Below are 24,488 nucleotides of genomic sequence, written 5' to 3' on the forward strand. Positions count from 1 at the left end.
GCAGGAGAGCAGGGAGAAACTTTCTGTTGAAACACTGGGGTTTTTGAAGTTTGTGTGCTGCTATGCCTAAATCAATCAGTGCATTTTAAGATGGTCTGTAAAGTTTTACCAGCAGAGCTCCCCTATATAATTAATGTATGTTTTCTTAGTAACTGAAACTAATAAGTAAAGCCAGCACAATTACTTTAATACAGATACTTTTACATCATTGATTTGCCTGGCTCACTTCAAAACTAGGCAAGCCACCAGACACTGTGGAAGCCAACAATATCAATCTGCATCTGCTGTTCATGGACCAGACACAAGGCCAGGGGTGTGGGAAATACACAAGAGAACGAGCAAAACAGATTCATAGATGTAATACAGTGTCCTGCAAACTTTTTTTTACTGGGCGGCACAGTAAACTCCTGGCTGCGTCTGGAGAGCACCTAGAAATGTGCAGAAGTCAAAGTGATGTCATGCGCGAAGGCCCTCCAGAAGGGACCCTAAGCCACCAATGCGGGGATGCTGGAGCAGGAGAGGCACCGGCGAGGAGAAGAGGCACGGGTGCCGATTAACTGCCTACAGGGCGTGCCGGATCCAGTTTGGATCTTTTTAAGCCAGGCTTCCAGAGAACCAGTAAAAATAAAGGATTGATCTGGCATTCATGGTGAGAATATCTATGTACCTGTTAAGATGTTAAAAGAGCAAAAGAATGACAGATCTTAATTTGAGTAAGTGCTGGGAGGAGAAATCAACTCACGCATCTATGCTGGTTGTTGCCACGTGACCCCCACCCCACACACACCTTAGAAAAAAAAAGAAAGATTATATAGGTTGAAAATTAGCTGGGTCAGAGGAGTCAAGTGATGGTTTCTTGAAGAGCGGGATAACAAGAGCATGGTTCCAGTGACTCAGGACTTTACCACTAGTGAGGCTGGCCTGTAATATAAGGAGAGATAAGGGGAGGACCAGATGGGCCAGGTGCTTAAATAAATGTGCTGGCTATGGATCTAGGGCTGAGGCCCATGGCTAGAGAATGACATGGGGAAAAAATTCCCGCCCCATCCCCATGAGCTCATTCCCGTCCCTGCAAGCTCAGTCCCCATCCTTGCCCCGTCCCCACCCTGTAAATTGTCAGATCCCATCCACACAAGCCTCGAAGTTATGATTTTATACTGAACTTATTTTATTAAAGTATAAAAAGACAATATTCTGTACAATTGTCATTTTATAAACACAAATAATACAGAACAACAAGGATCAACAAAACCCCTGTCTCCCCTCTCTTTCACAAATATCCCCTCCACTATTGTGAAAACTGAACAAACCAAATTATTACAGAATGCTACACAAAAAAATCAAGCTAACAGAATACTTCAGTCACACGTGGCAGGAATAGTGTTAGGAGAAAGCAACTAGGACAACTGCTCCCTGGCCAAAGATAGAGCCCTAAGTCAGCTGGAAGCTAAAGAAGCAAAGCCTGGGCTTTGTGTTCCCCAGTTATGTCTAATACAAGCTCTAGCAGGATACATATTTCAAATCTGAAATATTCTAATCACAAAATATAAAATAAATTTATTTTTTCCTACCTTTTGTTGTCTGGTAATTTTATTCTTCAAATCACATTGGTCTCGGGCTTTGGGTTCCTTCTGTCTTCATCATGGCATGGCTGACTCCTGAAGGTAAAATAGGCACAAGAAGAACTGGGGAGGAGATGCTGAGTGTGACACGGATGCAATTTGTTTTACCACGGGAGCAAGACTTTTTACCGCTCCCACGGGGCGGTAAAAGGTCTTGTCCCCATTCCCGCGGGGCAGTGAAAGGTCTTGTCCCCATTCCTGCGGTAAACCAGTTGCAAATGTCTCCATTCCTGCGGATTTACTGCAGTGACCACGGTTTACCGTAGTAAACGGTCCCTGTGTCATTCTCTACCCATGGGTTCATATCCCTAAGTGCTATTCTTAAGGAATAAAATGAGATTGGATTGAATGAACTCTAAGTTGGGGGGGGGAGGAGGTGAGAGAGAGCGCAAGAGTAATGGGTAATGAGCAAGGGTTCAGAAAGGGAGGCCCAGAGTCTGTTAACTTTGTTTTGCCAGAAAGAGGCAAGGGCAGTGAGCAAAAGAATAGTAAAGCAGCAAGTTTAGGCTTTGGGTCATTACATTGGGAACATGTGCCTACGGCAGAAAAGCACAACAGGAAGAGACAAACTTAAAATGTGTTTTCCCAGGCTATGGCTATGGGGAAAGCAAAGCTTGGTGAAATAGGGCTCTGAACAGACAACCCTGTGGACTAGATGTATGCCTAGGCTGTCACTGAGGCAACAGTCAGCCTCACCTGTGACAGGTGTGAGGCCCTTCACATATGTACATGTTCAAGGTCAACTGAGTCCCACCCCCTCTGACTTTCCTGTTTCAGAGGGGTAGGATTGGGTAGGCTTTGCCTGTGTGTGGATACTCAAGGTCCTGCCATGTTGCAATAAGTTAAACAAGCTGACTATGTTCCTAATGCCCTTCTGGACGGGTTAGAGAAAAGGGGGAGCAAGAAAAGTGTTTACTGGAGATATTTTTGGAAGGGGATGTAGGGAAGGAAGGATTCTGCACTATGGAAGGAGTTTGTGGGGGGTGGCACATAGCTGAAAGTTTGGCTTCCTAATGCCCTTCTGTTGATCCTGGTACAGAATGTCCACATGAGATAAAGGCAACACTCCCGGAACCTGAAGCCACTTCAGTTCCTGCTTGTGCAGGTTCTTGGCAGCTGCCCCTACTATCTCAAAAAATGCGGTGTGGATCTGCTAGTGGTGGAGTGATGAATTAATACTAGATATTTAATATAAGTTGATGGTAATGTAATGTAATGTAATTTATTTCTTATATACCGCTACATCCGTTAGGTTCTAAGCGGTTTGAAGAAAATATACATTAAGATTATAAATGAGAAGTAAGAAGGTACTTAAAAAATTCCCTTACTGTCCCGAAGGCTCACAATCTAACTAAAGTACCTGGAAATTAATAAAGAAGAGAAAATAAAGATGGTTGAAAAAAGAAAAATTCTATGTGAACTTATAGGATGGAAATTAAACTGACAGTGAAGAACTGTATGAAAAATACATATGGAATGTAGTTAGAGAGGGTAGGTTACAATCTATTTATGGTATTTGATTAATTGGAAGGTGTTAAGGTGGGTAATTTGGGGGAAGGTTATCTGAAGGTAGGTGAATCTTCTGGAGGTAAAAGAGGAGGGGTTAAGATATTTGGATGAATTTTTTGAAAAGCAGGGTTTTGATTTCTTTTCTGAATGTTTTGAAGTTGTCTGATATTGTCATAAGATTGGAGATGGAATGGTTGATTTTTGCTGCTTGTGTTGCCAGAAGGTTGTCAAACATTTTCTTGCGTTGTGTGCCTTTGAGTGGGGGGAAGGCGAAAGGGTTCGAGGTTCTTCTGTGTCTTGAGGTGGAGATTTGGTTTAAGCGGTTATTTAGATAGGAGGGGGAAGAGCCGTGTAATGCTTTGAATATCAGACAGTAGAATTTGAATTGGATTCGTGCTTGTATGGGTAGCCAGTGAGAGTCTAAGAAGGCAGTTGTTATGTGATCATATTTTTTGAGTGAGTAGATCAATCTGAGGGCGGTGTTTTGTATGGTCTGGAGTTGTTTTATCATAGTGGCTGGACAAGGAAGATATAGGGAGTTGCAATAATCCAGCAGACCTAAGACTAGGGATTGGACGATTAGTCTAAATTGTGCTTGGTCAAAGAATTTTCTGATTTTACGGAGATTTCTCATGGTTAGAAAAGCTTTCTGGGTTGTTTTGTTGATCTGGGGCTGCATTGTGCAACATCTGTCTTTCGTAACTCCTAGGAGTTTTAGTTCGGGTTGTATTGGGTATTTGGTATTTTTGATTTTCAGTTCAGTGATGGTAGGAGTTTGGGCTTTTTCGAGCAAATGTCACCATTTCTATTAGAGTTCACAAATAATTCTACACATCCAAGGGATTCAACAAGAAAGTTTGTAGAAAATGCATTAAGCAAAAATAAATGTAGAATGTATACTTAATATGTTTTTTAATGGGTACCAATTGTCAAAGCTAGATGGTATTAAGCAAATGTTACAATAAGTTAATACTTTGTAATGAGCTACAAAAGCAATAGGCTATCAAAGTCTTATTATCAAAGTTAGCAAAAGTTCAGTTTTAATTTTTGTAGTAAATGAAATTTGCTTTGGTTCCTTTATTAACAACTACTGGAACTCAAAACCTCTGTACTCAAACACTCTCAAGGATAAGTGAATAAAGTTATTCCTTCACATGTATCTAGCTAACATTCACTAAGAATTTGATTCTTTGTTCTCAAATCTTCTAATTTTCTCTTGCAAGTTTTTTTTAAGCATTCTTTATTCATTTTAAATCATACAAGTGCACAAAAATACAACATAAGAACAATCATACATCACTTGTATATCTTTCATTAATATCATGAATACATAAATAAATAATACCCCCTCCCCCTACCCACCATTTCATTATTATGAAACATTACATACCCCCACCACCCTCCCTCCCCCTTTATATAATTAAAATTTCATCAAAGGAAAACAATGCCTATTCATTACAATATTTAAGTTTCAATATTGCAAGTTTCAATGGATTCACATAAAACCAGATTACCTTCAGGTAAGTATCTTATAATGAGAATCTGCATATAGTTAGCTACTCAGATCTGAGATTTTTTAAATAAAATAAATGTGTGTGCACACAAAGTTACCAGTTGTGAAGACTCTTTGTTAAAGTTGCAGCTGTCTTGCGTTGGGTACCATACTCTCAGCATCCTCATCTCCCTGGACATTGGTGTCAGCTCACAGGTCCAGGGACTCCAGGGTACCTACTATCCTGACTAAAACAAAAATCAATAAAGGAAAACCCTGATTCCCTGTTCTCTGTCCCTGGGTAACAAAGCTAGGTAGACTAGTTAAATACAAATAAAATAATAGCATGGGGAATTCCTATCTAGCCTTCCCAGTATACTTTTATTTCTCTTATTTGCTTTTTGCCCCACTCATCCTACACTTATTACTTAGGCTGACAGGTTATTGTCTAAAACTTCTCTGAGGTAGTCTTCTAAATTGATTTCACAAAGACAAGCATCAAAATGAGGGGAAGAAGTATATTCACAGAGGCAGGCTTTTAGAATCTGCAGGCACTCATACCATCAGGTCCACACATGTTTACACTGGGAGTGAGCTGTGGCTGGGCTCTGTGTCTCACTCCAGCTCCTTCCCTCTCCCTTCAGGACTTGCCTGCAGTTTCTGCTCTCCTCTCTGCTTCCAGCTAATCTCTCGGTCTCTCCTGCAGCCATGGTTTCCTCAGCAGCCAAAATTTTTTCCAGAGCTTCAACCTAGAGCTCAACTGTGGTCTGATCTTCCTCTATCCGGCTTGATAGTCTGCTGAACTGCTCTGTTCGCCAGAACAAGGTAAAACCAGGATCTTCAGGATTCCTATTTAGCAGTATTGAAATCCTGGTTAAAAAAAAAAAAAAGATTTGCAGGATTTTCCAGGATCCCATGGATCCTGGACTACCTTAACAGCAGACCTCCTCTTTTTTTTGATTGCCTTGGATGCTGATTACAGGGAGTCCCCTGCTGACCTCTTCATACCTTCTCTGCCAGATCCTGCCTCCTATGATGTACCCTTCTCTTCCTCTGTGGGCAGAACTGGCAGAAAAGAAGACATCAGCATGAGGACTCCCTGCACAATAACAGCCAGAGGGGCACTCAAAACAGGTTGTAGCTTATTCAGGCAGTGGGGGGAAAAACAGCAACACTTTGGATTTAAAAGGTGATTTTTAGTAGCTGGTTAAACTGATTACTAAGCAAGTGAATGTTAGTGTCTTTTAAACAGTGCAGAAAATCTAGCTGCTCCTCCTTCCTCTGCTGTTTCTAAACCTGCAGCAGGAAGATATCAGCACTTTCTGACTAGACTAATGTGTGAGACTGTTCAAAAGGTGGAAGCTGTCGGGACTGGGTAAAATGAGGATCCCACAGACCCCATGGATCTCATGGATTTCTACCACATGTCCTTAAAAATCTGCTTATCTTGGCGGTGAGCGGGATCTACAAGGTCCACAAGACTTAAAATAAGGATGGTCCTTGCGGACCCCAAGCCACAGCCACTTTCTTTTTAAGGCTGTGTACTTTAGCTCCACGGGATCCATGGGACCCCATGTAGAAGGCATTTGGGGCACTAGGGTGTAGAAAAGATGGGCACAACAAAAGGGAGGGCTAGGATGAGACAGCAGGAAATTCATGAGGTATACAGCACCAGCAATCCCAACCACAAAACTGAAAAGAAACCAGCAAGGGTAGAAGTTAAAACACGGACATCACAGAACTAAAAACATATGGCTTTAAAAAGAAAGTACCGTAGTTGTGGAGGGGGGGGGGGTTGTTTTGGTTTTTTTTAACTCATGCGGACCTCACAAATCTCACTCTATAAATCCTTGTTTTATAACTCCTGCGGACCTCATAGATCCCGCTGGAAGGGTTAAGATTAGGATCATGAGGTGAGCAGGATCCATGAGGTCCACAGGAGTTAAAACAAAGATCCCTGCACACCCCATTTAACAGCTGCTTTCTTTTTAAGGCCATGCAATAGAGATCCACAAAGTCCATGGGGTCTATGGGATCCTTGTTTTACCCAGTCCCAAAGCTGTCTTCCGCAAGAAGCTGCTTGTGTTTAAAATTACATGACTCCGAGGAGCACTATAGATTATTGCCCTTGCCCCATGTTCCTTGGAAGACAGCTTTTCAACCTTAACAGAAAAACCTAACCCAAAGTGTGAATTAACTTCAGGTATCCTGTAAAAGAAGTGCAATAATCTTTCTGTCTGTAGTCACACCGGCTACAGCGCAGTTTTGCTCTTCAGGTGACTTTGAGGAATAGCTGAGAGCCTCCTGCACCCCTCTTTCTGGCTCTAGCAGTGCCACTTGACCTCCTCCTATATAAGATCAAGGATCAGTTAACAGTCAAAACTTCCTGGGAGTAAAGAGCAGTCTGGCCTAAACGTAGAGGGTTAGGGAATGATGCACAACACTGACAGCATGATAATAAATACCGTGTTGGGAGTGATTTAAATTTATAGGGTGATGCTCAGCACAATAGCATGCAAATTATATGCATGCTATTTGTGCAGAGCAAACCTGGTAATAGGTAAAAGAACTCTGCCTGGCACCTGCTCAGAAGAGCAAATGTAGGCACAGCTCTTCCCCCTTCTCTGCCCACTGCTAAAAAAAAAAGCTCTTCTCCCCTGCCTGTGATTAGCTGGCCAACATCGGAGTCATGATCAGCTGAGCTAGCAGGAGAGAAGAGTTGAGCAGGCACCGAAGCCACCATCAACTGAGAGGGTTTTCCCTTTGTGTATCACAAGGAGAGCTCAATTAAATACTAATGAGCTCCTTGTAATTTATTTGTATAGAGTTCTTGGTGGCTGCTATGAGGATTGGCAACAATCCCAAGAACCCTTCTGAGCATTGGATGCAAAGCTTCTATGCCGATAAGACTGATTTAACTAGTCTTACCAGCATGGAAAGCTTGTGAGCACTGGTACCATATTAGTCTTTTAGCCTAGCTTCCTCAGTATACCACAAAACAAAGCCAGCCTCCCCAGTCTGACCTCCTTAGTGTATGCACTAATCCTCCTTGTTTTCCTAAGTAGCTTTCTTATAAGAAGTACAAATTTCATCCTCAGCCTAGGAGTAAAACCCAACCTTCTCCTTAGCTTGATGTCAGGAGCAGAAAGCTGGAGGCAGTCCTAAACGAAGATCCAAAATTCTGACCCAATGAAGGACCCTGGATTCAGCACCCATCACCACCTATAAGGGTTACCATTACCTACTAAAATGTACATATTGCATTTTCGCTCAGCAAATTGTATTTCTATACTATTGCCTCCTGAGGTCTCTGATCTCTGTAATTCCTCTGAATATCTACTTATTGTATTTCGCTGAATGTCCAGCACTCTTGATTGTAAACCGCCTAGAAGTCGCAAGATTGTGGCGGTATAGAAGAATAAAGTTGTTATTATTATTATTATGCAGGAAACATCCATATCCTGCATGCCTTCACCATCAAAAGCAAAGGATCTGCCAGGATCCTGCAGCATCTCACAGAATATGCCAGGATCTTGCAATTCTGACCCAGGAAGGGTTGTATCCACCTGGATTCAACACCCTTCACCACCTTATAAGGCAAGAAACATCCATATCCTGCACTATTTATTTCCACCTTTCTGGAACGTACTGATCCTACTTTATGGCTCTTTCAGGCCCCCATACCCCACCCCATGCAGCAGCTTTCACTATCACCTGTACCCTTTAGCTCGACTGCCCCTCTAGCTGCCATTCTGCAGAGAGTCGTATCCTTCCCCCCTTCCCCCGTGCTGAAATCATTGGTAGAGAAGGACCAATCTCATCCACAGAATAAAAGAACTGCATCACAGGGGGGGGGGGGGGGGGGGACCTTGCAGAGAAGGATGAAAGAGCCTGGGGATTCCCTGCTGAATAACATCAGCAGGCGCTGGCAGTCATAAAAGAAGAGGACTCCATAATTAATTTGGTCTGCCCTAGATCCTGGTTTTACCCCGATGCCTTTGAGGGCTCAACTGCCTCCAACTAGGCTTTTCTACTCGCGAAGCTTTTCCCCTGTGCCCCAGCTCCCCCTTCTACTCTGCCTGCTTCCTTTCCTCGCAACACTTCCGGGTTCACGGGGGAATTGCTGCCGACCTGTTCTGCCCAAGGCGAGGAAATAAAGAGCGTCCTTAGAGCTCCGCATGCGCACTACCGTTGCTCGTGACCTCCCGGACCGTTGATGGCTGTTGGGCGAGTGCCGTTGCGTGTGCTCGGTCTCCATGGATACCGTCAGAACGAGCGCGTGTTCCGGGAGCGGACGGGAGCTTTGCGGAAGGTGCTGCGGGGCCGGATGGAGCTGGTGTGCGTGAGCGGGCCTCTGTGCATACGTGCTAGGGAAGCAGCCACAGGTATGAGGCGAGAGGCCTGCGGCGAATTCTAATTGAAGGCTGGTGGTATGGCACCAGCCGTTCAGGAACAGGCCCGCTCTGGCAGCCTACAGCAAACCTACACTGGTGGCATTTAGAGCAGAGCAGTCCCGTCCATGTTATCAAACAGTTGCTGCTCTGAAATGACATTTCACACTCTTCCCTTGAGCCCTGACTTCCCAGGGGGAGAAGTGGAACCCAGCTGCTCCAGGAAAGGCCACTTGGTTGAGCACTCATTTGTTTAACACTTAATCACCTGTATCCCCTCCTTCCCCCCTCTCCTCTTCACCCCCTATTCCATCCTCTCCCCTCCTATAAGTCGCCTTGAGCCTACCTAGGTATGAGCGAGGCAGAAATAGATTAAATTAGATGCCTTCAGAGAGCTAAAAATAGCTGCTATGCTAATCGGTGTGCTTATATTAAAATGCAAACTGTACTGTACCGTCCTACCTGGTCTTGACCATAACTTACCTTACCCAACTTTGTTTCACAGAGGCTCTCATCTTCAAATCGGTGTAGAGATACAGAAGGTTCTAATTCTGAATGCACATAAGCATTAATAAAAAAAGCATATTAAGAACATAAGAATAGCCTTACTGGATCAGACCATCTAGCCCAGTATCCTGTCTTCACCGTAGCCAATCCAGGTCACTAGTACCTGGCAAAAACCCAAACAGTAGCAACATTTCATGCTATTGATCCAGGGCAAGCAGTGGCTTCTCCCATATCTGTCTCAATAGCAAGCTATGGACTTTTCCTCCAGGAAATTGTCCAAACCTTTCTTAAAATCAGCTGTATTAACCGCTCATACCACAACCTCTGGTAATGCATTCCAGAGCTTAACTATTCTCTGAGTGAAAATATATTTCTTCCTATTGGTTTTAAAAGTATTTCCTTGTAACTTCAAGCGTCCTCTAGTCTTTGTAATTTTTTGACGGAGTAAAAAAAAATTGATTCACTTGATTCACAGAAACCAAACCCGTTCTGTACCACTTAGGATTTTGTAGACTTCAGTCATATCTCCCCTCAGCTGTCTCTTCCAAGCTAAAGAGCCCTAACCTCTTTAGTCTTACCTCATACGAGAGGAATTCCATCCTATGGTGACCAGAATTGAATGCAGTACTTGGGTGAGGTTGCACCATGGAGCGATACAGAGGCATTATAATATTTTTAATCTTGTTAACGATCCTTTTTTAAAATAATTCCTAACATCTTGTTTGCTTTTTTGTCTGCTGCCGCACTTTGGTTGGAAGGTTTCAACATATTATCTACAATGACACCCAGTTCTTTTTCTTTGGCACTGACCCCCAAAGTTGACCCTAGCATTTAGTAACTTATTTGTCCACATTAAGTTTCATCTGCCACTCCTATGTAAGAAAAGAAAGTGGTTAGTTTAATGGGTTGATGGATTTCACTTTTTTTACTTGTATTTACCTGAACTATTTGGTAGCAGGAGATTATAAATGATAAAATAACATACAAGTTCCAAGTCTGTTGCTTTTTTTTCTTATTATTATGGAGCTCATAATTGAAAGTTAAATACTGTACATCTAAAAACCCACCCAAGTCAGCACTTGGATGATCTAAAAGGCATCCAGGTGTCGATAATTGAAACGTTTTTTTAGACATATCCAAGGACTATTTAGGCCTCTGAATCCCATAGTGCATCCAGAGCTGAAAGGGGCGTTTTTGGAGGAGTGGTTAGGGCAGGATGTGGGCTGACCTAGACTTAGTCATCCTGCAGGGATAATCTAATGTTTGACAAAAATGCCTAGATGGAACTTATACGTTGTGACTTAGACAATGTAAAGACACGTATAAGTGCCCAAAAGGTATCCAAAGTGACCAGATAACTACTGCAGGGACAAAGTAAAGACACACACATACCCATATTCACTGACCATGTCCCACTCCAGCAAAGTTCAAAATAAAAACGTACATACTTGCCTCTGGAACATCAGTACCAGGCATAGGAAAGCCTAGTAGAGCTTAAATAGTTTAGGGCAGTGGTTCCCAACCCTGTCCTGGAGGAACACCAGGCCAATTGGGTTTTCAGGCTAGCCCTAATGAATATGCATGAAGCAAATTTGCATGCCTATCACTTCCATCATATGCAAATCTCTCTCATGCATATTCATTAGGGCTAGCCTGAAAACCCGATTGGCCTGGTGTTCCTCCAGGACAGGGTTGGGAATCACTGGTTTAGGGGGTGGGCTAGTGAACCATTGAGAGGAGGTCCCTGGCCCATAAGCCACGGTAACCACTGTATTCATGGTAGAACATGTGAGCCCCCCCAAAACACTACTGTATTGCCATATAAGTGCCACTTGCAGCCATAAGGGCTATTGGGGTTGTAGACAGGTGGGTATAATGGGTTTTGGGGGTCTCACCATGACCTATAAGGGAGTTCTGATGAGATGTTATGTTGAATCCTTTTTGTGAAGTTCACAGCAGTGCCCTATAAGGTGCCCCACTGCTTTGTTGTCATGTCTGGGTGGCTAGTCCATCACAACGCTGGCCCCTCTAAAGGTCTTGTTCTGGACGTTTCAGACTTAGATGAATTTTTGGTCGAGAATGTGGTATAAAGAAAGATGTAATGGTGGTCTAGATAATCAAATGACTGGACATAAAAATAGATGATTTAAAAAATATATATATATATTCTGGATGTACTTTTTGAGAATAGACATTTTTCTGCTGCCGACTTTGGGTGACTAGTGCCCTACATCCAAATCAGACTTGGACGTTTATTTTTATTATGCCCCTCTATATGTTTGGCCCCAAGGCAGAATATAACATTTTGCTATTTTACTTGCTGTTTCTCCTAAGAATAAACAAGATTTTTTGCTCATTCTTTTCTGGAAAGTCTTCTTTTATATCTTTATTTCCAGTGCAATTGATGTGTCATTCTGGGCAAGCGGGTTATCTCCCAAAGGCCACAAGCCAGTCTGTAGAAGGAACCCATTCTGGATTTTTTTCTGTAACCGTCCTACTTCACGAAGAGCTCTACTGCCACCTACAGGTTTTTTCCCTTCTGCACGCGAGCCAGATGGAAGGTTTCTGTTTTGCTCTGCTCTACTCTTTATTTTCTTTGTTATTTTTGGTTTTCTTTAGTTTTTTGGTGCTTGGAGCTTCCCTGTTTGTGGGTCCAGCTCTACCTGCATGGAGAAGAAGCAGATGGTAGTCTGCAGCTGACAGGCCAATCCCTGGTAGCCCACCTGTGAAACCATTTTTGGAGGTAAGGGCTGTCACTGGTGAGCGTGGCTCACCTGCTAGTCAGGGGTTTGAGCTTAGACTGTCAGGCATCCTTAGGAGGCTCAGCGGTGTTTCATAGGGTGTCAGCTGTGTTTTTGCCTATCCCCTTCTGGTTGCGCATCCATCAGTCCTTGAGGGTGAGGATTCAGTCAGACGCCATGTTCAATTGGCAGCCCAAAGATTCAGCGTTGTTTGAGATGTTTTGGATGAGGCAGTGATTTCTTCTCCCTTTCCAGCTACTGTTCAGAGCTGAGGCAGGCTACAGCACATTACCAGGTCAGGTCACAGTGAGTAAGATTGGTATAGTCTATGAGGTGAATTTGGGGAGGGGGGTTCAGAATCTACAGTTTTCAGTGATCTGAAACAGGATGTTAACTCCTGGCTCATGGGTCCTGGGATCACACGGTCCGTCTCACCAAAAACATGAAGTGTGGGGACCTTGATTGCGTTCTGGTAATAGCCCTGGTGTTCAGTTGCTCGGCTCTTGAATCCAGAAACCATCCTGTTTTCCTTATGTTTCCCCTTCCCCAAAATCCTAAATTTGCCGGGTTTTGCATTTAATTTTGTTGATTTCAAGCATTTTTTTGGCACCAAAATCCTGATGGCAGCCATCTTGGATTTTAGCTATCTTATTCTTTTCTAAAGTTTCCTGCAACTCCCAAATTGCAAATTTTGCCTCAAAACTTGTTGGTATGGAGTCCTTGGGCTCTTTTACCAATAATCCATATCTGGAATGTGCAAATTATGCACCTCAGGAACATCCTTGCGCCACGTGCTGTGCAGCATGTACAGGAGAGGCAGGAGCGGCCGTCTTAGCATTTCCTTTGGGAAACAATGTATGCTGTTTTTGTGAAGGCACATTCAACCAGAAGTGTAGCTTCGTCAAGGGCAGAAGCTGGGATAGTCTCTGAAGCAAAGATTTTTAGGACAGTGACTTGGTCCACTCTACATTCGCTAAGTTTTACAGAGTGGATGTTTGCAGCAAGGGAGGACTCTGCCTTTGGGTCCTCAGTGCTATGTGCCAGCGCAGTCATCCCACCCTAGATTCTGGGACTGCTTTGTACATTCTGCTTGTCCAGAATGGTACACCTATTGCACTGGAAAAAGAGATTAGGTTCTTAACCTTGCTAATATCTTTTCCAGTAGATAGGTGTGTCATTCTGGACCCCTGCTCTGTTATTCCTGCACCCACCTACTGTTTCATTCTGATTGTTCTGCTCCAAGTCTGTAGCTTGGATGTCAGTCAGCCCTTTGGGCCCTGAAGAGTAGTGTATTTCTAGTGTGTCTAGGACAGTGATGGCTAACCTTTTTGAGCCCGAGTGCCCAAACTGCCACACAAAACCAAAGAATTTCCTCAAAGTGCCAGCACGTCAATTAAACCTTAATAACAAGATTTTAGTATCTAAAAACTCTTTATAAAGTTGCCTGAACTATGTAACATCATTTTTAAAGGTTGGAATCTTTGTATTGTCAGAGAATCAATTTGATTCACAATCCTTTGGTTTTCATTTCAATTTATTGGCAATTTATAATGTTTTAATGATTTCATTCATGGGCCGAATACACACATACTTTTCTCTGTCGCCGCACTCTTTGACCAAAAGATTTGTAAGCCTGCAACCACGTCAAGGTAGACTCTTTCAGCAGCTCCCCTCCCTCCCCCTTACCTTTGTGGCCAAGTCAAAATGATCTACCAACAATAAAATTTTAAAAACACAAAGCACGCTGTACGCAGAGAAAATGTTAATTATCATTTATATTCCACGGGTTTTCAAAGAGGTCAAGGCAGATGACTTTATGCAATGTCACCTCAGTAACAACTATACAAAAATAGACAAATATTCCCCCTCCCTTTTTACTAAACCGCGATAGTGTTTTTTAGCGCAGGGACCTGCGCTGAATGCCCTACGCTGCTCTTGAAGCTCATAGGCTCCCTGCGCTAAAAAACGCTATTGCGGTTTAGTAAAAGGGGGCCATAGTGCAAAATATAGACAGCATATATAAATTCTCAAAACGGACACATTTTGATCACTAAATTGAAAATAAAATCATTTTCCTACCTTTAGTAATTTCATCAGTCTCTGGTTGCACTTTATTCTTCTGACTGTACATCCAATATTTCTTCTCTTTTTTCAGCCTCCTGTATGCTTTCTCTCCTCCAGACTTCATTTCCTCCCCAAACTTTTTCTTTGTTCACCCTGCCCCCTTCTTTCTTTTTCTCTCTCTCCATACCCCTTTTCATTCTGTATGTCTGTCTTTCTCTCTCTCTCCGTGCCCCATTTTTCTTTGCTTCACCCAGCCCTATTTCTTTTTTTTTTTTTTTGGCTCCCTGTTCCCCCCCTTTCTTTCTTTCTCCTTGCCCTCCCCTATGCCACCACCATTGGGAAAATGCTGCCACCGCCACTGGGGAATAGGCTGCCACTGCCGCTATCGGGAACAGGCCGGCGCCGAGTTCGCCCTGCTTCTCTTCCCCACGGAGCCGACCAACTCTCGCCACTTGACGTCAATTCTAACATCGGAGAGGACGTTCTGGGCCAGCCAGGCAGCGATTGGCTGGCCCAGAACGTCCTCTCCGACATCAGAATTGACGCGGGTGGTGAGAGTTGGTCGGCCCCACAGGGAAAAGCAGGCCTGTTCCCAATGGCGGCGGTGGCACTCAAGTGGCTAAAGAGACGCAGTTTGCCAGCCTAGGGAGAACACTGGAGGGTGGCCAGCTATGCACCCCCTTGGGGCGTAAAACCGGGGCAGACCGCCCCCACCCCCACCTTGGTATGCAACTGTCTGTACCTCACTCCCTCCCTATGACCAAAAATTCTCCTTTCTTTTATTCCCCGTGTACACAACCATCTCTTTCCCTCCCTTCCTCTCTCCCAAGTCCTTGCCTTCTGTGTCCAAAAACACATTCCCTCCCCCACCTCAGCATCTCTTTTCCTCCTTTCCTCTCTTCCAAGTTCATGCTTTCTGTGTCCAAAAACCCATTCCATCCCCCACCTCAGCATCTCTTTCCCTCCCTTCCTCTCTCCCAAGTTCATGCCTTATGTGTCCAAAAACCCATTCCCTCCCCCACCTCAGCATCTCTTTCCCTCCCTTCCTTTCTCCCAAGTTCATGCCTTGTGTCCAAAACGCACTCCCTCCCCCTTTTGTGTTCCCCGTTTGTCTCCCAGCCCATCTTAGCAACTTTGTCAGCAAAATGTAGCTCAAGTTGCGTAGGCTTGTCTTCTATTTCCTGCCTGTCCCGCCGCGCACACATAGCCGATCGGAAATCTTCCCCGACTTCAGCGCTGACGTCGGAGGGCAGGCTTTGCTTAAGCCCTCCCTCCGACGTCAGCGCTGACATCGGGGAAGATTTCCGATCGGCTGTGTGAGCGGCAGGGCAGTCGGAGTAGAAGACGAGCCTCGCGGCTCGAGTTATATTTAACCCCGCGGGTCCCCCATCGTCCCCGTTCAGCTCTCTCTCCTGTGCACCCCCTGGTAGTACTGCCCTGATGGCGGCCCTGCGCGTGCCAACTGCAAGGCCTTCGCGTGCCACAGTTGGCACGCGTGCCATAGGTTCGCCATCGCTGGTCTAGGACGACCTAGAAAGATTTTACCCTTAGTTCCCCTCCTATTGGTTTTCCTCTAAACGTTATCTTTTAAAATGAAAATTGTAGTTCTTGCCTATTTACCTTGTCCCCATTTGTCATGGTTTTATGTCTTTGAATGTTATGGTCGTCCCTAGGGATGCCCTGTCATCTTAAATCTGTATTTTAGCCAATGTATGTTTTTACAAATTTGTACACCGCCTAGAAGGCTGATTAGGCAGTCTAAGAAGTTTTAAATAAACTTGAACTCTTCTGATGCTTCTGTTTGGCATATTGTTGATGTTAGATTGTTCTCAGTTCAAATCTTATTTGTTTGAGCAGAACAGATTTATTTGTTGGGGATGATTTCCCATGTCCCTACTTCACCTAATTTTGGAAGAGCTCTTGCTTGCTTGGGGTCTAACTGTAGGTGGCATTAGAGCTCTCAGTGAAGTAGGAGGGTTACAGAAAAAAATCCAGAGTTGATTCCTTCTGCAGAGGCTCGCGGCCTGGGGAAGATAACTCGTTTGTCCAGAATGACACACCTATCTGCTAGAAAAGATACTAACAAAGTAAAAGCCTAATCTCTTTATTGTGTGCAGGAGGAAATGCATTTTTATTTCTTTACACCCTCAAACTGTCTCTCTTATTTAAGAAATTTTGTTGGTATGGCAATTGTTTACTGTATATGTTTCCAATATAATACTTAGTGATTAAAAATAAAATACATTTTAATACAGAACAGCCAGTACAAAGTCCAGGATTTTGGTAATGTTTAATATTGTCTCTGATTTTATTGTGTTTCTGGCCTGGTCTCTCTTATAGTTTCCTTTTGCCATCTTCTTAATAATTCCATTCTTCTGCTCCAAAGTAGTTCATTAATACATTAGAACATTTTTCCAATAACCGGTAATGTTAGGTCTAGCATGTTCCCCTCTAACCTGGTTTATTTTCTGTCTACAGAAAAGTTGGACCCACAGCCAAATGAGTCCCGGGGGTGGTGGTTTTCAAATTCTCAGCTGCAGACATTTGATGCTTTGGAAGAGACAGACTCATGCCAGGGGCTAGAAGACACCCTGGCACTACTTGACCGAGTCTTTACTGAGCAAGGTCCTTTTGATGGTGTGCTAGGGTTTAGCCAGGGTGCTGCACTGGGGGCCATTCTCTGTGCACTGAAAAGTCAAGGAGACAACAGGTTTCCCTTCCACTTTGCAATCCTGGTTTCTGGATTCAAGAGCCGAGCAACTGAACACCAGGGCTATTACCAGAACGCAATCAAGGTCCCCACACTTCATGTTTTTGGTGAGACGGACCGTGTGATCCCAGGACCCATGAGCCAGGAGTTAACATCCTGTTTCAGAGAGCCAGTTGTTCTCACTCATCAGGGTGGGCATTTCTTGCCAGCCTCTGCTTCTGAGAAAAATACTTACTGTACATTCTTGGACCAGTTTCTGAAATAGTTTGTTTTATCATCTGAAAAGATAAATTATTATGCAGCTTCCTTGTTCTTGTGCAATTAAAATATTAATAAGAATCAGACAATCATCTGTTAACAGTAAATTTGTGCAAGATACAGAAAATGAGGAACAAGATCACTATCTCCTGATAACCACAAAGGGGCTCATAATCAGAACTTAAACACATCTAAAAACCCACCCAAGTTGGCACTTAGTCATCCAAGTGCTGATAATCGAAACGGCTTTTTGGACGTATCCAGAGTCATTTTAAGCCTCTGAATACCGCTGTGCACCCATAGCTTAAAGGTACATTTCTGGCTGAGTGGTTGGGGCAGGATGTAGGCCGACCTAGACTTTTGTCATCCTGCAGCGATAATGTTTGATGAGACTGCCTAGATCAAACATATGCATTGTGAATTAGACGATGTAAAACAGGTATAAGTGCCCAAAAGGTATCCAAAGTGACCAGATAACCGTTGCAGAGTCAAAGTAAAGACCCACACACACTCCCGCTGTGTTCACTGACCCTGTCGCACCTCCACAAAGTTCAGAATGAAAGCATACATACCTGCCTCCGGAACATCAGCACCTGGCATAGGAAAGTCTAGTAGAGATGCACAGAGGTGGCTTATGTAGTCTGGGGGGTGGGTTAGTGAACCATAGAGAAGAGGACCAGGCCCATATGCCACTCTAACCAATACATTCATGATGGAAAATTTGAACCCACCAAAAAAAAACCAAACCCCACTCTGCTGCCATATAGGTGGCACCTGCAGACATAAGGTCTATTGAAGTTGTAGACAGGTAGGTATAGTAGGTTTTGGGGGGGCTCTGGTGAGATGTTTGTGGTACTCTTTTTGTGAAGTTCACAGCGGTGCTCTGTAAGGTGCCCCTCTGTTGCCATGTCTAGGTGGCCAATCTGTCAAAATGCTGGCCCCTCCCACATCCAAAAGGTCTTCTTCTGGGTGTTTGGGACTTGGACAAATTTTTATACGAGAATGTGGTATAAATATAGACATAGTGGCAGTCTGGATGATCAGATGCCTGGACGTACAGACAGACAATTTTTAGAAAAAATATTTTAGATATACTTTTCGAGAATGGGCATTTTGCTGCTGCCAACTTTGGGCGACTAGCATCCTAAGTCCAAATTGGACTTAGTTGTATCTTTTGATCATGGTCCTCCACATGTTGCAGTGAACAGGTAAAAACCCAACAAAGGGAATAGAATAAAGTTCCACATTGTCAATAAACAAACAAACAAAGTGGAACACAAAAGTCTTAATCATCTTTAATATTAGATATAGGGGGAGAATGTGGCGCAGTGGTTTAAGCTACAGCCTTGGCACCCTGAGGTTGTGGGTTTAAACCCACACTGCTTATGACCCTGGGCAAGTCACTTAATCCCCCCATTCCCCCAAGTTCATTAGGTAGATTGTGAGCCTGCTGGGACAGACGGGGAAAAATGCTTGAGTACCTGAATAAATTCATGTAAACCGGTCTGAGGTCCCCTGAGAGAACGGTACAGATAATTGAATAGATAAATAAGTAAAATCGTCCATCAAATCAAGGTGTTCTCAGGAAAAACAAATACTATTTCAAAGTAGTCACTTTCTCTCAATTCCAAGCAGTTGCTTTTCTCTTGACATGCCCGTGTTTCGGCTGGTGAGCCTTCATCAGAAGGAAACAACTTTGCAAACTCACTGGTCGAGATGATATTAAGGGATTGATTGCAGCTCACATATTTTGAACTGTCTTCTAAGCATCCGTTGATACTATCTTGACCAACAAGTTTGCAAAGTTGTTTCCTTCTGATGAAGGCTCATCAGCCGAAACACGGGTGTGTCAAGAGAGAAGCAACTGCTTGGAATTGAGAGAAAGTGACTACTTATGACGGTATATAAAAATAAAGTTATTATTATTATTACTTTGGAATAGTGTTTACTTTTTTGTAAGAGCAACTTGACGGATGTTTTTATGTGATGTTAAAACTAATTTAGACTTTTCTGTTCCACTTTGTTTAACAATGAACAAGTATCCAGAAGAATACACACACTGGGAAATGAAAGGGCTGTACTCAGTAAAATTTGTCCTCCCACAAAATATTTACAGCCACCAAAGAATTGGAATAATATACACACCTGCACCTTCAGGGCATCACAGCAACCAGGGCACAAAAAGGGTATATGTTCCATCACCTGCAGGGCATCACACAACTGGGATGCAAAAAGGATACACATGCCACCACCTGCAGGGCATCACAGCAACCAGAGAATTGAACATGTACACAGAGTAGTGCAACAACCAAATGACCGGAGATCTGATTTTCCTGTACTGGGAAACATATCTGCACATGTTGGTTGGAGCTGGGGACTGTTAAGTATATATAGCTTGTGCCTTAATCTGTGTGTCACAGGCCTGACATGGTTTATTGAGTGCTCAGTAAGCATAGATTGTCTTAACTTTCACTGTGCTATTTGTTAGACATTGAATATAAATGATTACTTCCAGACCCTGAGGTTTGACTGCAGTGAGTTTCCAGAACTGAATGAGCAGTTGGTGGAACATTCACAGCTGAATGGAATTTCCCTTCTGGCTTTCCTGTTGCTGTTTGATTATAGTCTTATGTCCCTTTTTCTTCCCCCCTCACTCATGCGCGCGCACACTTTTTGCTGGTTGAGAATGGACAATACTGATATCTGTACCATGGTGTGTGGTGTAATACAAGTTATCCCAGGACAAGCAGGCAGCTATTCTTGACTGATGGGTGACGGCACCGACGGAGCCCCGGTACGGACAATTTTAGAGTGATTGCACTCTAAGAACTTAGAAAGTTCTGGTAGGCCGCACCGCGCACGCGCGAGTGCCTTCCCGCCCGACAGAGGCGCGCGGTCCCCAGTTTCTTAGTTTCCGCGGAGCTAAGAAGACGCGTCTCTCTCAACGGCTGTTGTGAGAGGATTTTTTGTGAACTTCCCGCTCGCGTAAACTTTTTGAGGAATATTATTTCCTTTCCTTTTTTCTTTATTTTCTTTCTTAAAAAAAAAAAAAAAAAACATTTTGTTTTTTTTGCCTGTTTTTCGGCCTTGCCCCGGCGGGGCCTTTAGCCACCATCGAGGCCTCGGCCTTCGATTTGGCTGAAGCCGTTTTTACATTCATGCCCCCCCAACCCGGCTTCAAAAAGTGCCAGCGGTGTGCACGACCAATTTCACTAACTGATCCTCATAATTGGTGTCTCCAGTGTCTTGGTCCCGACCATCGAGCGTCAACCTGCACCCGCTGTGCAACTTTAAAAAAGAGAACTCTTAAAAATCGAGAGATTCAACAAAAATTATTGTTTGGTGCCGAGATGTCTGATTCTACACCGGCACCGACATCGGCACCGGCGCAGTCGGCACCCACATCATCGACACCACGCGATACCGCGGCGGTGTCGACTCCAGGTAAGCCGGCTAAGAAGCCTTCCCCGTTGGAGCGTCCTCCGGTCTCGATGGCAGCGAGTCCAATTCTGCCGACCTCGAGGCGCCCACGGAAGCGCTCCGCTCCAATAGAGGTGAGCCCCTCGACATCGGGGTCCTCATCCTCGGAGCGTAGAGCGGCACCGAAGGTACCATTAAAGAAAAAGACGGTACCGGTGCCTTCCCTTGAGGAGCGTATAGCTGCTGTTCTGAAGGAACAACTTAAAGAACAGCTACAGCACCTCCTACCTCCAGCCCTGGCATCGAATTTGCCGGTACCAGTCCGGTCTGAGCCACCGGTACCGATAGTGGACCGTCCTATTTTATCGACGTCCACTCTATCGGTACCGGTACAGTCGGTTTCCTCGGTCTCCATGCCGATTCTGGCGCCGGAGCCGAGAGCTCACCATCAAGCTGTACAAACTTCGGCTCCGGTGCGTACTGTAGCATCTCCCGGTACCGAATCGGGCAGGTCAGGGAAGTCTCTTCACAAGTCCCGGCATTTAGAGCCTTCCACTCCAGAGTCTCGAGACCGGAGTTCTCAGGTTCGAGACCCTGACTTATGGGGTGACTCGGAGGATCCTCTTCTTTCGGAGGGAGAATGCTCTTCTGGTGATGAGGACCCGTCTCTTTTAGAAGCCTCCTCTAAACCAGAAGTATCTTCCTTTTCTTCATTTTTGAAGGAAATGTGTGATTCTCTCTCCATTCCTTTGGAGGCTGAGTCAAAGAAATCCAAGGCTTTCCTTGATGCCTTGGACTTTGACCAGCCTCCAAAGGAATACCTTAAACTCCCTCTCCATGATATATTGAGAGAGACGTTTTATAAAAATCTGGAATCTCCTTTAACTATTCCTGGAGCGCCTAGAAAGTTGGATTCCTTGTATAAAGTCATTCCTATTCCTGGGTTTGACAAGCCCCAATTAGCTCATGAGTCCCTTTTGGTTGAGTCCACTTTGAAAAAGTCCAAAGGGGCTAGTGTATATGCCTCAGTCCCTCCTGGCAGAGAGGGCAAATCTATGGACAAGTTTGGTAAAAGGCTATACCAAAATGCTATGTTAGCAAATCGATCAGGAAATTATGCATTCCATTTCTCTTTTTATCTTAAGCACTTAATACAAAATATCACTGCTTTTGAGAAATATCTTCCTGATAGGAAAAAGTCTGCTTTTCACCACACTTGTTCATCTCTTTTACAGCTTCGAAAATTCATGGTAAGATCTATCTATGATACTTTCGAGCTGACCTCCAGAGCCACGGCCATCTCAGTGGCCATGCGAAGGCTAGCCTGGCTTCGTGTTTCAGAACTGGACGTTAATCACCAGGATAGGCTAGCCAATACACCTTGCTTAGGGGATGAGCTGTTTGGAGATTCCATGGACTCCACTACCCAGAAATTATCGGCTCATGAGACCAGATGGGACACGCTTCTTAAACCTAAGAAGCCTCCACCAACTAGGCCCTTTCGTCCACAATCAACCTACCAACGTAGATTTGTGGCTCGTCCTCTGCCTCAAACTGCTCAACAACCTAGGCGTCAGAGGCAACAGCGTCCAGCTGCTAGACAACCTCAGCAACAACAGCAGGTAAAATCTACTCCTGCACAAAAGTCTACTCAACCCTTTTGACTTGGTTCTCCAGAACATAGCCAGTCTTCTCCCTCCTACTCAACTTCCACAGCCTATAGGAGGACGTCTTTCTTATTTCATAAGCCGTTGGGAACTTATCACGTCAGATCAGTGGGTTCTGAACATCATCCACCACGGCTACTCTCTCAACTTTCAAACTCTACCTCCTCCAAGTCAACCAAAAGAGTCTGCTTCGCACAATCAGTCTTTCCTTCTTCTCCAGGAGGTTCAATCCCTTCTCCTTTTGAACGCCATAGAGGAGGTTCCTCTAGATCAAAAGGGACAGGGATTCTACTCCCGTTACTTTTTAGTCCCCAAAAAAACAGGAGATCTCAGACCAATTCTAGATCTCCGCGATCTCAACAAATGTTTGGTCAAAGAAAAGTTCAAAATGCTCTCTCTAGCCACTCTTTATCCTCTTCTAAATCAAGGCGACTGGCTATGTTCTCTCGATCTCAAAGAAGCATACACTCATATACCGGTCAATCTGGCCTCCAGACAATACCTACGCTTCATGATCAATCGTTGTCATTACCAATACAAGGTGCTACCCTTCGGTCTTGCCTCCTCTCCGAGAGTATTCACCAAATGTCTGATTGTGGTGGCTGCCTTCCTGCGATCTCACCACCTTCAGGTCTTTCCTTACCTGGACGATTGGTTGATAAAGGCCAATTCATCTCAGACTGTTCTCCTGGCCACCAACCAAACCATCAGGTTTCTTCAACTTCTGGGGTTCGAGATCAATCTACCCAAATCTCATCTCATCCCCACTCAGAGACTTCAATTCATAGGAGCTGTCTTGGACACAATCCTCATGAGAGCGTTCCTGCCGTCCAATCGTCTTCAAACGCTGCACTCTCTATGTCAGCAGGTGCTTCCACAGCGTTCCATCACAGCAAAGCAAATGATGATTCTCTTGGGTCACATGGCCTCCACAGTTCATGTCACGCCTCTTGCACGTCTTCACCTGCGCACTCCTCAATGGACACTAGCTACCCAGTGGTCCCAAGCGACGGATCCTTGCTCACGTCACATATCTGTGACATCATCTCTTCGTCAGTCTCTACAATGGTGGTTGGTATCCTCAAATCTGTCCAGAGGTCTTCTGTTCCATCAACCTCCTCATCAACTAGTCATCACCACCGATGCCTCCCCTTATGCATGGGGAGCTCATTTGAACGAGTTCCAAACTCAAGGTCTTTGGACTGCCCAGGAAAAGAAGCGTCACATCAATTTCCTGGAACTCAGAGCGATGTTTTATGCCCTCAAGGCCTTCCAACATCTTCTTTTTCCTCAAGTTGTCCTGTTGTGCACAGACAATCAAGTTGCGATGTACTACATCAACAAACAGGGTGGGACGGGCTCTCGCCTCTTATGCCAGGAAGCCCAAAAGATCTGGACTTGGGCCATAAATCACCATCTATTCCTGAAAGCTATTTACATTCAGGGAGAGGAGAATTCCTTAGCGGACAAGCTCAGCAGAGTTCTCCAACCTCACGAATGGACAATCGATCCGGTAACTCTACAATCCATCTTCGCTCAATGGGGCACCCCTCAGATAGACCTCTTTGCAGCTCCGCACAATCATCAGCTGCCCCTATTCTGCTCCAGACTCTACTCACCTCACCGTCTGGCAGCGGATGCTTTTCTCCTCGATTGGTCCAATCTGTTCCTGTACGCTTTCCCTCCTCTGCCTCTCATGTTGAGAACATTATTCAAGCTCAAGAGGGATCAAGCAACCATGATTCTGATTGCTCCGAGGTGGCCCAGGCAACATTGGTTCTCCCTTCTACTTCAACTCAGTTCCAGGGAACCTTTTCTTCTGCCTCTGTATCCTTCTCTGCTTACTCAGCATCAGGAAACTCTCCTACACCCCAACCTACAGTCTCTGCACCTGACAGCTTGGTATCTCTCGGGCTGACTTCTCATGATACACTCTTGTCTCAGCCTGTTCGTTCAATTCTGGATGCCTCCAGGAAACCGGCCACTCTTCAATGTTACCATCAGAAGTGGACACGGTTTTCTTCATGGTGTTTTCTCCATCATTATGATCCCACTTCCCTTGCAGTGGAGACATTGTTGGATTATCTCCTTTCTTTGTCAGACTCTG

At 44.5% G+C, this 24,488-nt stretch overlaps 1 protein-coding gene across 1 annotated transcript; it reads left to right on the top strand.

The window, feature by feature from the left end:
* The first annotated feature begins 8,551 nt into the window (after positions 1-8,551).
* OVCA2 (OVCA2 serine hydrolase domain containing) lies at positions 8,552-17,380 on the top strand. The gene is made up of 2 exons (XM_033921269.1): positions 8,552-9,008; positions 16,805-17,380. The coding sequence occupies exons 1-2, from the start codon at positions 8,840-8,842 to the stop codon at positions 17,299-17,301; spliced, it is 666 nt and encodes a 221-aa protein (XP_033777160.1). The 5' UTR covers positions 8,552-8,839; the 3' UTR covers positions 17,302-17,380.
* The last annotated feature ends 7,108 nt before the right edge of the window (positions 17,381-24,488 follow it).

Source organism: Geotrypetes seraphini, chromosome 15 (assembly GCF_902459505.1).
Source record: "Geotrypetes seraphini chromosome 15, aGeoSer1.1, whole genome shotgun sequence".
Lineage (NCBI taxonomy): Eukaryota > Metazoa > Chordata > Amphibia > Gymnophiona > Dermophiidae > Geotrypetes > Geotrypetes seraphini.